This window comes from Thunnus maccoyii, chromosome 9 (genome assembly GCF_910596095.1).
Source record: "Thunnus maccoyii chromosome 9, fThuMac1.1, whole genome shotgun sequence".
Taxonomy (NCBI): domain Eukaryota; kingdom Metazoa; phylum Chordata; class Actinopteri; order Scombriformes; family Scombridae; genus Thunnus; species Thunnus maccoyii.
The window spans coordinates 33,004,678-33,019,804 of record NC_056541.1 but is presented as its reverse complement, the minus strand read 5'-3'; the positions used below and the strand labels follow the sequence as shown (position 1 = coordinate 33,019,804).

At 39.7% G+C, this 15,127-nt stretch overlaps 1 protein-coding gene across 2 annotated transcripts in view; it reads right to left on the bottom strand.

Annotated features, from left to right (window-relative positions):
• Positions 1 to 2,684: 2,684 nt before the first annotated feature.
• Positions 2,685 to 15,127, bottom strand: part of adgrd2 (adhesion G protein-coupled receptor D2) — a 38,156-nt gene continuing 25,713 nt past the window's right edge. The window contains exons 19-25 of one of the 2 annotated variants that reach the window (XM_042420785.1): positions 14,073 to 14,193; positions 9,314 to 9,355; positions 9,131 to 9,184; positions 8,797 to 8,944; positions 6,764 to 6,822; positions 6,637 to 6,667; positions 2,685 to 2,968 (exon numbers count right to left, since the gene is read on the bottom strand). In XM_042420785.1, coding sequence (XP_042276719.1) covers positions 2,961 to 2,968; positions 6,637 to 6,667; positions 6,764 to 6,822; positions 8,797 to 8,944; positions 9,131 to 9,184; positions 9,314 to 9,355; positions 14,073 to 14,193 — 463 coding nt within the window. In that variant the 3' untranslated portion in view covers positions 2,685 to 2,960. Of the gene's footprint in view, positions 2,969 to 6,636; positions 6,668 to 6,763; positions 6,823 to 8,796; positions 8,945 to 9,130; positions 9,185 to 9,313; positions 9,356 to 9,569; positions 9,653 to 14,072; positions 14,194 to 15,127 lie in introns of those variants that run through there. The other variant, XM_042420786.1, reaches the window with a different exon arrangement.

Genomic DNA, 15,127 nt, shown 5'->3' with positions numbered 1-15,127 from the left:
CTAACTCACATTTGTGAACACTGTATATTATCCTGATAATCTTACTGAATTACCATTTTGTTTCACTTTACCTTTTATGTGCATTGATCCGTACACATAGGCTGGTATATGTGGCATCAAACTAAACTACAGTGTGTGTGTTGATGGTTTTTGGACAACAATGGAGGTCTGAGGAGTAATATATATATATATATATATATATATATATATATATATATATATATATTAATGTTGGTTGGGGTCTTTTCATAGGATTTGATGACCAATCTGATCCTCTAATCCAGAATTTAGTTCTAGCCTCAATAGGCAACATGTGGACGTGACTGACTAACCCATGACCCACTTTAATTAAAAGTGTCTTATCAGCTTCATATAGAATATTGGCTGGCTGTACTATGGGTCTATCTACAGTGTACTGTGTGTTTGTAGCAGTCAGTGTGTAATCTGTGACACTTACTGTGTTGAAAAGTAGCACTAATGTATTTTTCCCCCAAACTGGAAACTCCCAGATGTATTCAACATCCATTTTAAAAGCACATGACTCTCAGTGATGATGACAATGTGAACGATATTTACGGTCGCCAGGGCCAACCGCAAAGTACAAAGACACGTTTAAAGCAGTGTTTGTAATATTGTGCTGCTGAACTTCCTCACTGTGCTCATTTTAAAAATCATTCCTTCTTCGTCCATCGCCGTGGAAGAGTCAGCCATGTCAAAGTATCGTAGACAATCACTCCGCCTGCCTTAACTTAATGTCTGCCTGAAAACACACACACATACACACACACATACACACACATACACATAATCATACAAGCTCTTGGTTTTCCAGTTGAGACAGCTGTGTGTAATCACTCTGTACAGTATATTTATGTTGTGAAGTGAATATCTACCGCAAGATGAAAATACATTTCAACACCGATAAAAGTTCTCCGCTTTATGTTGAGGTCAAATCGCTACTGTTGTGGAACTGATTCTCTTGATATTGCCTTTGTTTTTGCTCTTGGTTCACTTTTTTTGTTTTTTTTTTCCTGTGGGTTGACTGTCTGTCCCGTCTTAAACTGAAGTGCTTTTCTCCTAAAAGAGAAAGTGACCAAAGCATTTTGTTTTCTTTAAATATATTTTATTGTAATAGCATCAAACCAATAAAATTCAATGAAGTAAAGCTCCACTTGTGTGTCGGCTGTCATTACAACATTCGTCAGAGCTCATACATACAGTATATACAGGATTCAACACAGCAGTCATAGTGTGGCTGTAGGTTAGCCTTGTCTGACTTCTAGTACGCTACAAACATCAGTCACACCAGTTTTATTCTAAAACATCAAACATCCGTTTTAGAAACAACAAGTCATTCAATGTCTCCAGAACAGAGCAGTATAAAAAACTTTCATTTCTCTTTTTGAATTATTTTTGTAAAGAGTGATGACACTCAGTGTTGGAACAAAGGTCTTCAGAGGAAAATGATTTCTTTATTCCTCAAACAGGTCTGAACGTAGAACAAGAAGATCATCTTTAACAATCAGTGATGATGTCTAACAACACAATTAAGACACTTCAGGCCATAACCAGACTTTAGAGCACAACAGCTAACACCAAGAACTGGGATTCTTTTTGTAGAGATATATATCAGCAACTACTACATGATTCCTGGTAGGTCCGACTATCTAGAGACACTCAACATGTAGTAACAGTTTGAGCCTTTCTTAGCTTATAGTGCATCCAGCTGTAGGAAAGATAAGCTGCTGCTTGTCATCATACAGAAGAAGAAGAAAGAGCAGTAGAGTAGATCCTGCAGACTGGTCTAGGAGAGATCTGAAGTTTGAAGAAGCTCTCTGGGATGTTCATGCAAACATCTGTGTGTGTTACAGTCACAGCATCATCCTGCTTGTTTTTTAGTCCGATGCTTGTTGTGCTGTCAGGGTTCTGGTTTAGTCTGTGCTTTATACAATCATCACATTATAACAGCAACACTGTAAACACATTTTTTCAGCATGGCATTATTAATGACCTGGTGCCATCTACGGTGAACTGCACACATGTACATTATGTACAGTCACTACACAGTTATGTCACGGACCACAATATAATGCCATATTAGGAGCATAGAAATAAGCCAGTGTTACAAATAAAAGCAAAAAAGATTATTATTGTAACATTATTATTGATCTAGCCGTGCAGATGCAGCAGTCTGGTTATATTTACTGAGGTTGCTGAGATTTCTGCCTCTATCCCAGTACAATGGGGGTTGTGTCTTTCCAGATACAATGTCCTTATCATTCACAGTAACAGCTGTCTACATGAATAGTTTTTATGGATATTGTATTTTTACAAATAAAAAAAACTGTTCACAGTGAGGTCTGGGGAGTAATCTGAAAAAAAGACGCTTTTCCAACGCTAGGAGTGTAAAAGTTGTACTCCACTGTCCTAAATAACTGAAAATAAAAAGAATAAAACAGATTTGTAATTTAGGTGAACTCACCCTTTAAGGCTGCTGCTCATCTGCTTCTATCAGGCAGGACAGTAAGAATTTATTTAAACACAATTGTTGTTTTATTGCACAGGTTTTGGTGTGTGAACACTTGAGGTTCTGTTACGTCAACTTAATCTTGTCCATTTCTTTTTCTTTCTTTTTCTTTTCTTTTTTTTTTTGCTGATAAAAAAAAAAGTGTTAAAAAAGTGAGTAGTTTGGGGATCAGTGTGTGTGTGTGTGTTCATATTGATCTGTCTGAGAACAGACAGAACAGACAGAGTGCAAAGAAAGGTGGAGCTCACTTCTTCTTTCTTCCTTCATCCTCATGTTCTTCCACGCTGGCGGAGAGAGAGAGAGAGAGAGAGAGAGAGAGAGTGTATGTGTGTGTGTGTGTGTGTGTGGTGGCCGGTGTGTGTCCAGGTCTACCTTCTTTCAGTGTGATGCATGTTTATAGTGATTGAGTATCCGGATCCACTCCATTTGCAGTTCAACAACCTGCGGTGAAATAAAGTGAAAGGCATTAGGTACGACTCCCGGCTACAGCTGATGTTTCATGTTTTTTGCATTGCAGGAGAGTGTGAGTGTGTTTATGTACAAAAGAGGACGGGAGAAGGGAGGGAAATGAAAGGCGGAGTGAGAGAGAGAGCAGGTGTTGGAGTGGTTAATGGCTGATGGCGTGAATAGCCAGACATGTCAATTCCTGATTAAGGGAATGAACTTCTCCTTTGTCTCGGTGGTCAAAAATGAACACCCAGCAGCACTCGAACACCATCCATCAGGCCTTCCTCGCAGACGGAAAAACATTTAATGAATCTATTACAAACTTCCTTCCCACTACTGCCAGACAATTTAGAGCCATTGACAGTGACTTAACCCTCTGGAAATATGGGGACCATCTGTTGTGTCTGCCTACACATTCAAATCAACAAAAGACACAGGGGCAGTTTTCACACAGGCCTAATGCTGAGCACTGCACAGGTAAACAGAGACACCCTTTTCAAACACTCTACACACATCTACAGTGTTAGTGCTGTGACTCAGGCACTCCTCACAAACTCTGTACACTCTCTACAAGCTCATATTTGTTTATATTCAAGTCTTCAATAGAGGATTTTTTTCTACAAATACTTTAAAATGTGATTTTTTACAGAAAAAAAAAATGTCAGAGTGAAAATTAAAAATAAACATGAAGCATTCCACATTAAAAGACTACTTCTAATAATACCTTAAAGTGACAGAAATAAACAGAAACAGCAGTCAGGGATCAGTGTCCGTAGCACCTGACTTGTTGAGATTTAATTGGATTTATTTTAAATGTAGCCTGTGGAGATTTAAACATGTTCACATCAAGTGTTACTCACTTGATTGAAGTCTAGGTCCTAGAACATTCTCAAAACTGATTTTTTTTAAGTATTTCAAATCTTGCATTGTTTTCTAGTTTACAATCTTCTTCTTCACTGCCTTTGTTGGTAAAATGCTGCTTTTCCTGGAGCATTACAGACACCTGTACTGTCATACAGTTTAAACCCCTGCTGCTTTAAAGGACCAGTGTGTAAGATTTAGGGGGCTCTGTTGGCAGAAATGGAATATAATATTCATAATCACCTGAAAATAAGACTTGTTGTGTTTTCATTACCGTAGAACGAGCCCTTTATATCCACATAGGGAGTCACAGAGCTGCCATGTTGCACCGCCATGTTTCTACAGTAGCCCAGAACGGACAAACCAAACACTGTCCCTAAAGAGGGCCAGATTCTCCTACACACTTGAAAGGGAGGGGTGAGGGAGAGGGGTATGCAACCTCACTGCTGGATGCCACTAAATCCTACACACTGGTTCTTTAAAGAATAAAACAACAGTCAGGAGCCCAAATGAACACTGGTTCATCTAGAGCTAATATGAAGCTTCATCCATCCAAATCCAGTAGATATCTTTCAACGTTACAGTCTTTTTAGTGCCAAAGTCCCTCTTTTTGTTACTATACTTCCACCTGCAGCTCAACAGGGAAACACTGTCTGAGGAAACACAAAGAGGGAATTTGATGCTAAAAAGACTGTAAATGTGTCAGATATCCACTTGATATGACTAACTGAACTGCTGAAGACTCATATAAGCTTCACATCAACTTTTAAATGACTGTGTGGACACACTGTGGATTTTGGCCTCCATCACTTCCATTGAAAGCACATTTGAAGGATCTTTTAATATCCAGTATGAACAGGAGGAATGATTACAGCGAGGAAAACCTCTTTCACTGTTCATATGGACACATGACTCTTGTTTTAAGACACAGTTGAAAAATTTTGAACTTCTCCTTTAAAAAAAGTAAGTTAACTGAACTTAAGTTGAATAATCAGTTGACTTGTGAGTTGTGAACATGTAAAACTAACTGAACTAACTGAACAAGATCAGCAAGCTTTAAAAACTTCATTTAATGAGTTGAGAACTCATCATGTTCATCATTTCCTCATTATGTTGACAGAAAATATAAGTCAGCCAGCACTGCGTTTTCTACAAAATGTATTTGCTGTTGGTCATATATAAACATAATTTATAGGAGACAGGGTTGCAGGACACATGCGCTACACACCTCTATTGACTCCTTTTTACTTTCTGATTGATGAGGGATATCCCCGCACAGTACACACGTTACTGTGGTTACCAAATAATCTTATACAGATCACTCATAGGACTGCTTCTTGACAGCTCCCACAACCTGCAGATGGATCTTCATTGAATTTAAGCTAAAATCAGAAAATCCTGCGGTTGGTTTGTTTTGCTTTCACATCATAAATGAAAAGTTTGCTTGGATGGTTTTAAAATCAACCCAATAAAAGTGAACCAAACAAGTGAGCTGTGAAAGCACCGATGGTTGAGCCAGCACCTTACATAGTAGCTTAGTGGTTTTCCAGTGTCAACCAGCATCAGGTCAGGATCTCAGACTCAGCTGGATTTCGGGGGTTTGGACTTTGGCTGATATGGACTCAGGTCCAGTAAGCCGCACTTGGGCTGGTATTGGGGCAAGTGTCTTCTGCCAGAATTGGACCAGGTTAGTTGGGCTGATTCTAGGCTACGTTCACATTACAGGCCTTAATTCTCAATTCAGATTTTTTATTCAGATCTGATCTTTTTGTGTTGATGGTTCACATTCATGTTAGTAAGTGCCATTCATACGTATATGTATACATGTAAACTCCCACGCATGCACAGATTTAACTGAAATGTGAGCCGCATGCGTACAAGTAAAATGTCATTTTTTGTGACAGTCAACTCATAAACATGGATATCACAGCTGTGCTAGCATTTATTCATGGTACCTTCCTTCCAGTTTAACAAATGTGAAACTTCCTCGTCTCTCCATTGACCCGTGTTGATGTTGTTGCTCTCCTCCATGTTTATTATTACCATGGATGTATAATAAGAGCTGGATAGGGCTCCGCTGCTCTGCCTTTCAGCCAATTTTCCCAGTGGTCATTCGCAGTATTGCAGCAAAAAATCCCCCTGCGACCCAAAAAGCATTTTCCCCATAGACCACCATTATAAAAGAGACGTCTGTAAAACTGTTGACAAGACACCTTGAACTGCAACAAGGTCAATTATGATTCTTTCTATTATGAATTTTTGATCCATCGAGGTTTTATATTTGTACAACTTCCCTCGAGCCGAGAAAAGCGATTTAAAAATCTGTGATGTCATCACAATGTAAAGTCCGTGGACATATTCAGTGGGCCGCACAACACGGAAGCAAACCTGGAAGCTAGGAACTTTTTTAGGCGTATGTGCCAGCCGAACAGTTCTTACTGGACTGAATGGGCGCCATTTTTGGTCTGGTATCCAGCTCTTATAATATATCCATGATTATTTCTGGGCTATGAGGTGCTGTCCCTGAATGATAATGACAGGCGATATGTGCATGCATAATTAAAAAAAACAACAAAAAACACGTGAAAATATCAGATCTGAATCACTTGGAGGCAAAAATATCAGATTTGAGCCATTGCAGCATGTAATGTGAACCCAGCCATAGGTAACTACAGTAACTCTCAGCAATCATTGATTATCTGCCTATATTTTGAATAAATTACTTGCTTTTTCCCCCAGAATTCTAATTCCAATGAATATAAATTAGTTAAGACTAGTGTGCAGTGACATTGTCATTGTACCTGATGGCTTGAACCCAGTCAGCTGCACCACCTGTTAGAATCAAAAAGATATAAACAAGTCACATTCAGTTAGTATGATACGCTGTATGATAACACTGTGCAGTGATGATGCATACATGTTACTTACTTGGTTTCCTGATGCTGGTTTCAGAGAGAAACTCACAAAGCTTTCCTTTCTGAAACTCTCTGAAAGACACAAATGCAGCTATTTGTTTTTAGTTTCTCCCTTTAGGATCAACACATTTGTTTATGCAAGGCCAAAAAAGTCTTCGACAAAGATGTACAATACAAGCAACACAACGCACAATACAAAGCTTTATCAAATACACACAAAGAAACTAAAATGCTAACAAAACGAATGACAAAAGAACATTTTGAGAATGAAAAACATATTGAATTCTCATCATAAAACGTGCACCCTTCCTTATGCAGGTTTGCTGGGTTTTTTTTGTCATTTAGCCTTGTGTCAGCAGGACAGATTTGCCTCTGTTGGGACCATCACTGATCATTTGCTTAATTATTGTAAGTCACAGTTCACATAAGTGGTGGACATGTCAATAACGAGATGACAGGACATCAGTTAACACCATCATTGACCCCTTAGTGACCTGTTATTATATTTCACCCACTTTTGCACAAGAAATAGGTCAATCTAATGGGTGGGTTGCCTTGAAATATTCTGTGCAGTCTCCAGTGCCCCCCTCAGGCCAAACTTCACATCTTAGCCCCATAACTGAAAAGGACAGCTAAATTCTTACTATGCTGTTTGTCCAATGCAATAATAAATATGACTCATCAAAACTGTATAAATGTGGATGAAAAAAAAAAACAATAAGAAATTATGTTTGTTGCAGCGACATGGGGAACAGAACTACAACTACTATAAAGGCCAATTCATACTTTCCGCATCCATGTGACGTAAATGTCATCATCTGCCCACGTCTGCAGGGGTCCACGTTGTCCCTGTACGTCCGTCCGCGTGCAGCTCAAGATTTATGACCACGTGGACTGTGCGCATATCAAGTGTGTCAACTGCACATGTGCTAGAAAAGCAACAGGAATGCCTGCTGAGCAACTTTTTCTTGTTGCTCAGCAACATACAGGAAGTCCTCAGCTGCATTCAGACTGAAAACAGTCCTGTGTAAAACAGTACGAGGGGCCGTGTTGGTGTGGGCGCGTTGTTTAAAGTGCAGGTGAGATGTTTAGAGTAACAGATTATTTCGTTTAAAGGCTAATCAGAAAAACACTGCACAGTAGTTTGTAATACTCACAGACTCTGGAAAGTTATCACGCTGCAACCCTGTTTACTAGTGCGCACATCTGGAAAGTATGAGTGGAACTGTGTGCGCATGTGCAAGAACACAGCTGTCCGCAGGCACAGAACGCAGAATGCAGAAAGCATGAATTGGCTTTAAGTCATGATGCAGCACATTTACCAGTTTTACCAACTAACACCAGTCACACCAAACAATACTGTGCTGGAGGCCTGCTGGTTTGCACAAACCATTGTATGAGCCTGTGATCGGCAGCTCTTCATCTAACAGCTCTGGGCTGCAATGAACAACTATTTTCCTTACTGATTAATTGTTTTGTGTATAAAATGTCAGAAAATAGTGAAAAGAGCCTGTTAACTATAATTTCACCAGAGACAAAGGCCGCTTCTTCGCAACATATGATTAACTTTCTGTGACAGCCAGTCACAGCAATAGATTCATAATCAATGTTGGAGCAGCATAATTAAGCTGTTGCTTAATTATTTCTGCATGTTGTGCATCATGGGTAATTGCTGTCTTCTCAAAATGACGCTGCAGTGAGCGAGGATGTCATGTATGGTGAATTAAATTCCTCCATCCTCTGTCTTTGTATCCCTGCTGGGAGGAGCTAAGGCGTCAGCAATCACTTCCATGTACCCTCTCACTTCTCTCTGTATTATAGACACTCCTTAGTTTATACTACAGTGAGCAGACTCATGAATCATCATCATTTTGTGACATGTTCCAGACTCAGTAGGGTTTCAGTGCACATGGGGTTGATGTGGGCCAGCATCAGCACCGAGAATCAGAAGAGGGACTTATTGTGAGTCTGACATTTAGGCAGCTGTCTGACCGAACCTTTCCAGTAATACTCCAACATTGAATTCCTTGTAACGCTGCAGCCTACCGTTCTTGATGACCAGTGAAGCGGAGGTGGAGCTGGGGGGTCCAGAGGTCTCACTGGTCTCAGGGCTGGAGGGGGTTGGTGGACTGCGGCCCCAGGAGGTAATCGGGGCCCTCTGGGAAGGCAGGAAGCTGGTTGGCTGAGAACAGTTCTGCAATTATACCACAACCCAATCAGAAGTGCTGCAAAGTCAGGACTTAATGTAGACTACCATACTACATAGCAAGTCATACAAACATATGCTAAGTCAATAAAATAAACATTTGAAAAGTGGGAATTATTTTATGTCCAGTTCTGATATGACATGATCACTGCTGTGTGCTTTTTACTCACTCACCGTGAAAGATAAGGCCTTTCTCTTTTCTTTGATCCTCTTTATAGCATTCCTCACCTAAATGAGAAGCAGCATTTACACCCACTGGTTTGTCCAAAAGGCTGGCTGCCTGACATACCTCACAAAGATACATTCTGATATTCAGTTGCAACAGCAGCACAGACAATAGACTGAATGCCTTCTTACCTCACTGTTGTAAACAGCATAAACCAAGAAAATGTACAAGCCCTGCGGAGAGGCAGAGACACACATTAGGAAGCACATATGAAAGATGGAAAGTGGAGAGGAATAAAAAAAAAAACCCCATCCATACTGCCTTTATTGACAATACGGATCTTCATCAAGTCCATTTAGTGCTCCACTCTGTCATCTAAGTCAAACTATGCTTTTCTCTTTACCTACAAAAAGAGAAGAATGCATTGCAAAATACCTCTTCATGCTCCTCATCTGTGTGGTTTTTTGACTCCCTTCTGGCTCGAGCTTCAGTCGGTTTCATAAAGGTGCGGCACTCAAATCTCAGCTCAGCTTAAACCAAATTGGATTTCTCAGTTTTAATATTTTTATTATAGAGAAAATCTGCACCAGAAATACGATTTGAAAAGCTATCTGTCATAGAGAGTGAGACACAATCATCTTTTATATATGGGGTAGGAAAGCACACACTTTCAGACAGCCTCTCCTGGAAGACATTCACAGTGCTGCATTCATATACAAACATGAAAAGTGACAGAAATAGTTGTGTAAAGAATAAAAAAAAAAAAAAAACTCTGTTTACTTTTTCAATACATGTTGTCAACAGTAGCAGACTCAACCAACTAAATCACAAAACATGTTAGTCATTGCCTCCCACCACAACAAGCCCTAAGAGCATTTTATGATCCAGCGCTGCTGTACATGGATGGATCCGGGTTGTAGGTGTAAGTAGACCGTTACTGCGGTGGTGCATCATAATAAATATAAACTTGCATATAACACTGTAAGGATCTCACTTATTGGAACTCTTTTACCAAGAATTCTGTCCAGATCTGGTAAAAGCAACCATATTTGAAAAAAATATGGTCATTATATACCATTAAAAAGGTTATAATCTAAAAAACCTTAACTGTTCAAGTTTCTTTTCTGGACTGTGCTGCTACCAGATGCTCCAGCTGTAAACCTAACTTTGGAGAATAAAAGCCACAGATCTGTGCATCAGCAGCTATGTTTACATTCAGAATGTGATTAAAGCGGTGGTGTCAGTGAGGTGGAGCCCAAGCAGACGCCATGTTCCGATTACATTGATGTGATTGTGCTCATAATCAGAATAAGATATGGGAACTATTATTGGAGGACATTTCAGCCTGTCAACTTTCACTGTTTAGTGGCTCCGCAGTGCTGTGTCTCTCACTGGGAAGATATATATTCTATATTTATAAAATCTTTACTTTGCTGAAGCTGCTGTAGAGAGAAGTTGAAATTTGTTTTGCAAGAAATGTTGCAATTTAAAAGTTTATGCAGTATATTACTTATTGCATATATCAACATTCTTATGGACATTTTCATTACTGTGATTATTGGCTGTAATCTCTGTGCAGGTAAACAGCCAACGACAGACAGACTCACGTTACGTCCCTGTCGCCCGCTCTAGGTCTAGTGTGAGCTTTCCAGGTAGTATCCTATAATATTGCTTATAGTGTCATTTAGTATTTTGTGTGTATTGATCTGTTATGGCAGGAAGCTTTGAATGGGATTCAGACAGCATGAAAATACTAAAGTTCAAATGCAGTTTAAACCAACAGCAGGACTTTATACTGCTTTGTTGTTTTGTTTTTTTGCTGAGGCTGTGTAGATCCACTAATATTCTAATCATGTGTTTATTAATGTGTTTTTGATCAAGCACATGTTCCTTTTTTATTAATTTGTTGGGGTGGAAGACATGTTCCCACGGCTCCTACAGTATGGCTAATGATTCTTTAAAAAAAATCTAAAAATATGCCTAATAAATCACACTGCCCAGAATAATTCAGTGTTGCTACAGAAATATAGTGGACAGAAGCAGAGGTGAAAAACTGGGTTATAAATGATATCAGATGCTGGGACCCTGCCATGCTGTGCTGGATGTTCCTATTATTATGATTATTATTATTATAACCTCACTCTGTGCTTTCTTGGCCCTCAGACTCTCCCTGTCATACTTTGCTTTTGTCAGCCTTACAGCCTGACGAAGCAGCAAACTTTTTCTATTTATTTTTTTGGGTAAAATGAAAGAGACGAGCCGGCCCAGCATCATCCTCCTACCTACATGAGGAAGAACTCCTACTGTCATGTTATCTGCCCTCAGCTGGACACTTGCAGTAAATCTAAATTAACTAGCAGTTCTCTGGGGGTCACCCAGAGGCTAGCATTTTGTTTAATTAAAGACCTGGGAGGAGCACGGAGGGGTGGGCGAGGCAAGAAAAGACAAAGAGAGAGACAGGGAGATGTACAGAATGTGTGGAAGCTATAAGAGAAACAGGGGCACTGTGTGGAAAGTGAAAAAAGAGTGTGAGAGAGAGGAAGTGAGTGCTGTGTTATCAGGGGAGGAGAGCTGGAGGTAGATGTGGTATGACCTGACTGCGGTCTCCACACACACACACACACACACACACACACACACACACACACACACACACACACACACACGCACACACACACGCACACACACGCACACACACACACACACACACACACACACAAGTTTATTTCATTTATTAGCTCTCGAAATCAGTCAAAATGAAGAAATATCAGCATCAAATTTAGATGAACAAACACATAAGAAAGGCAAAGTTTGAAGCTGAAGCTGATCAAAAATGAGTCTGTTTCTTTGTTTTTATTTTGTTTTATGCAAAATATTTTGTATATTTTCTTAAACCCTCTGAATCCTTGGGTGTTTTTTACTGTAATTTCACTCGTTATAGACTTATGACTTAGTCATTATATGTGTCACTCAGGGTTAGGGTTAGGGTTGCCATATATTGAGTTTTTTCAGGAAAAGTTATTCAGAAGTGGCATAATTTAGCATGTGAGTGGTACTCTACCTGTTCTAGGAGACTTTTTATGAAAAAATGGTAAAAATGTAAATTGTAATTTTGTCTATTCATAAGTATTCATAAACTTTCCACCTCAATGAGGAAAAAATAATCCCTGTATGGGGTTGAGAAATGGAGAGTAAGGTGGAATGCCAGAACATGTTTTGGATTCAGCCTCACCTGTCCTCTTTCCTCATCTGGCTGTATAATTTACAGTCATTTTGTGTTATATTAGACAATAGTATGTAAGCATGTACAAAATAGACTGTAAATACACAGAGGTTTGGTGGTGGCTGAGTTTGGTGTGGTCATTGACTGTATTTTGTGCCAAAGCAATGAAAAAAGATCCACTTTACAGCTCACATTGACTTCTATTGTGCTGACTATGTGAAGAGCACATAAGTAATATGTGCTACCAACTGTAAACTGCATGCTTTATTAGTTTGGTTAAAGCTGCTAATTCTGTCTGGTCTTTGGTCCTGATAATATTATTTGAGTTTACTCTGACCTAGAGCTGAGTAAATGGCTTTTTTTATTTTGAAGTGAACTGCTTCAGCATAAAACACCACCAGGCCCTTCAGGGAATACAGTGTGTTTTTGGGAGAATGTCCTGTTGGCCCATTTAGCCAGTGATGTGTCCCCAGTACATTGTCTCCTGTAGTGTTCTATGCTATGGTAAAACTGAGTGATGGGAGGCAACTAGCATCATCGTCCAGTGTGAGAGGCAGAGCTCTGATTCATGTGGTTTTTACAACACTAACAGCAGGGCCTTGGACAGAGCTGTAAGTCAGGCTGTCCATCCACCCAACACTCAAAATAACATTCAGCTTTCATGGCCAACGCTGATTTTGCTAACCTCAAGACGTTTGGCTGGCATCTCATCAGGTCAAAACTTTGACTAGACTTTCATCCATGCATCAAATAAAAAAAATAAACCATTTTTCAGTGATATACATGGTCCCCAGAGGATGACGAGCTCTGTAGATAACCAGCTAAGCTAACAAGCGACCGTAATTTACAGAAGGGCTGATAAATAAATGAAAACAATTAGGATGCCTCTGGCAATAAATGCAGTTGAAATTAGTGGTAATTATGACAAAAATAAACCCAGTTATGCGTATCTAACCACTTGAGAAAAATAGGCTTCAGCACAAGCAGCAACTACCACAGCTTGAGGCTGAAGCCAATGTGGAAATACCTTTAAGTGCAATATCACCAGCGGCCGCTAGATACTGGCTCCAGCTGACTGGTCGCAATATTTCACTAAGTTTAATGTTACTTGATTATGATACCTGCCCTCTTAACAGAGTTTAGCTAAAGTAGCTAACATTAGCCCAAGCGTGCACTGCTCGGTGTTCCCAGTAAGCTAGCGTTAGCTTGGGTGCGAGGTAGCAGGGTATGTTTCCAACACACCTCACTCCTTATTTGGAAGGTCCTGACTCCAAATGTAAAAGATAGCACCAACCATAAGTTGCAACTCTTGGCTTCAAGCTGGCTCAGATGAAACCAACAGGTGAAGTCACACCTCGCTACGTCCATCTTTATATACAGTCTTCAGCAGCCTAAACAGTTGTTTAGGTGTTTGTGGTGCATTATTTTTACTGCTTAGAAATCTAACTTTAGTTATTTTCTGAAAAATAACTTACTTTTTGTATATTTAAAAGCCAAACAGTTCTGCTTTAATGATGACACCACTACCTTTTTGATAGAAGCTTGCCAGTTGTACATAATCTTAAACTTCACATAACTATGATTTAAGTCAAAAACTATTTTGTAGTTTTTGGCCTATTATGACAGATTCAATTGACCACTAAAGTTGCACCATTCTCCAGACTGTAAAAAACAGATCTGGATATATAAATGATATAAAGTTTAACATATTAAGTGTCTTTGTTTACCTGGAAGGCATTGAGAGCTATGAAGACATAGGCGACTACTACGGACAGATGGACCAGAACTCCACACAGCCAGGTCAGACCCAGGACGGGCAGCAGGATGAGAACCGGCCTTGTCACAGCCCTGCAGACATACACAGATGTGCATACATGATTCATACAGTACAATATGTGCATGTATCACACACATATACTCTCAAGGACAGATGCATGAGAATGAGCTCTAATAGAGATGAATTAGCCTGACATGATTGCTGAAACAAGACTTCACACTGTGGCACTATTTGATTCCTTGGTGCTGTGCAAAACTTCTCTTTGTGAACCATTTTAGAAACATGAGTATAGACAGACAGAAGGACCCAGCAAAGTGGAGTTTTCAAGGTATTTTGATGACATTTTTCTTCTCAAATATTTCCTCCTTGAATCCTCATCAAACATCTCTGCACAGCTATAGATTTTACCGCCTACCACAGTCACACTCCTGTTCCTTTGCAATCATCCTTTCAATGATCCTGGTGCTTATACCTCCAATAACTATTTCATGGGGCAAGGCAGAGAAGGTTGCCTTTGTTCAAACCACTATTGTTGTCACACTGCTGCACCTGGGTAAAGAGATTGACTTTTCAGACTGCGCTGTGTCTGCAAGGACAAAGCCAGCACTCAGTTCCCTCTCTTCCCTTTTATTTTTGAAAGTTGTTTTCCCTCTAATCCCCTGAACACTCTAGAGCTGGCGCAGACATCTACTTTCAGTCTGTTTGTGAGGGAATGAAGAGACACAGCAAGAATGGCGTGGGAATGGCGTCATGACATTGCCATCAGGCTAAGACAAACGCATGGAAAGAAAATCTGGATAGAAAAGAGCTGCTACATGTTTGGTTGAAGGACTTTTACCTGAATATGAAAAGACATCCTAGCTTCTATTCAGCCATAAGGCATATTAATAATAATACCTTCTAATTATAATGTACTGACCTGTGTATTAACCTCCAAAAAAGCACATTAGTGCTCAAAGAACTGGGAGAAAAATGTCCTTAACCGCACATAGAAGTCTTTCAATA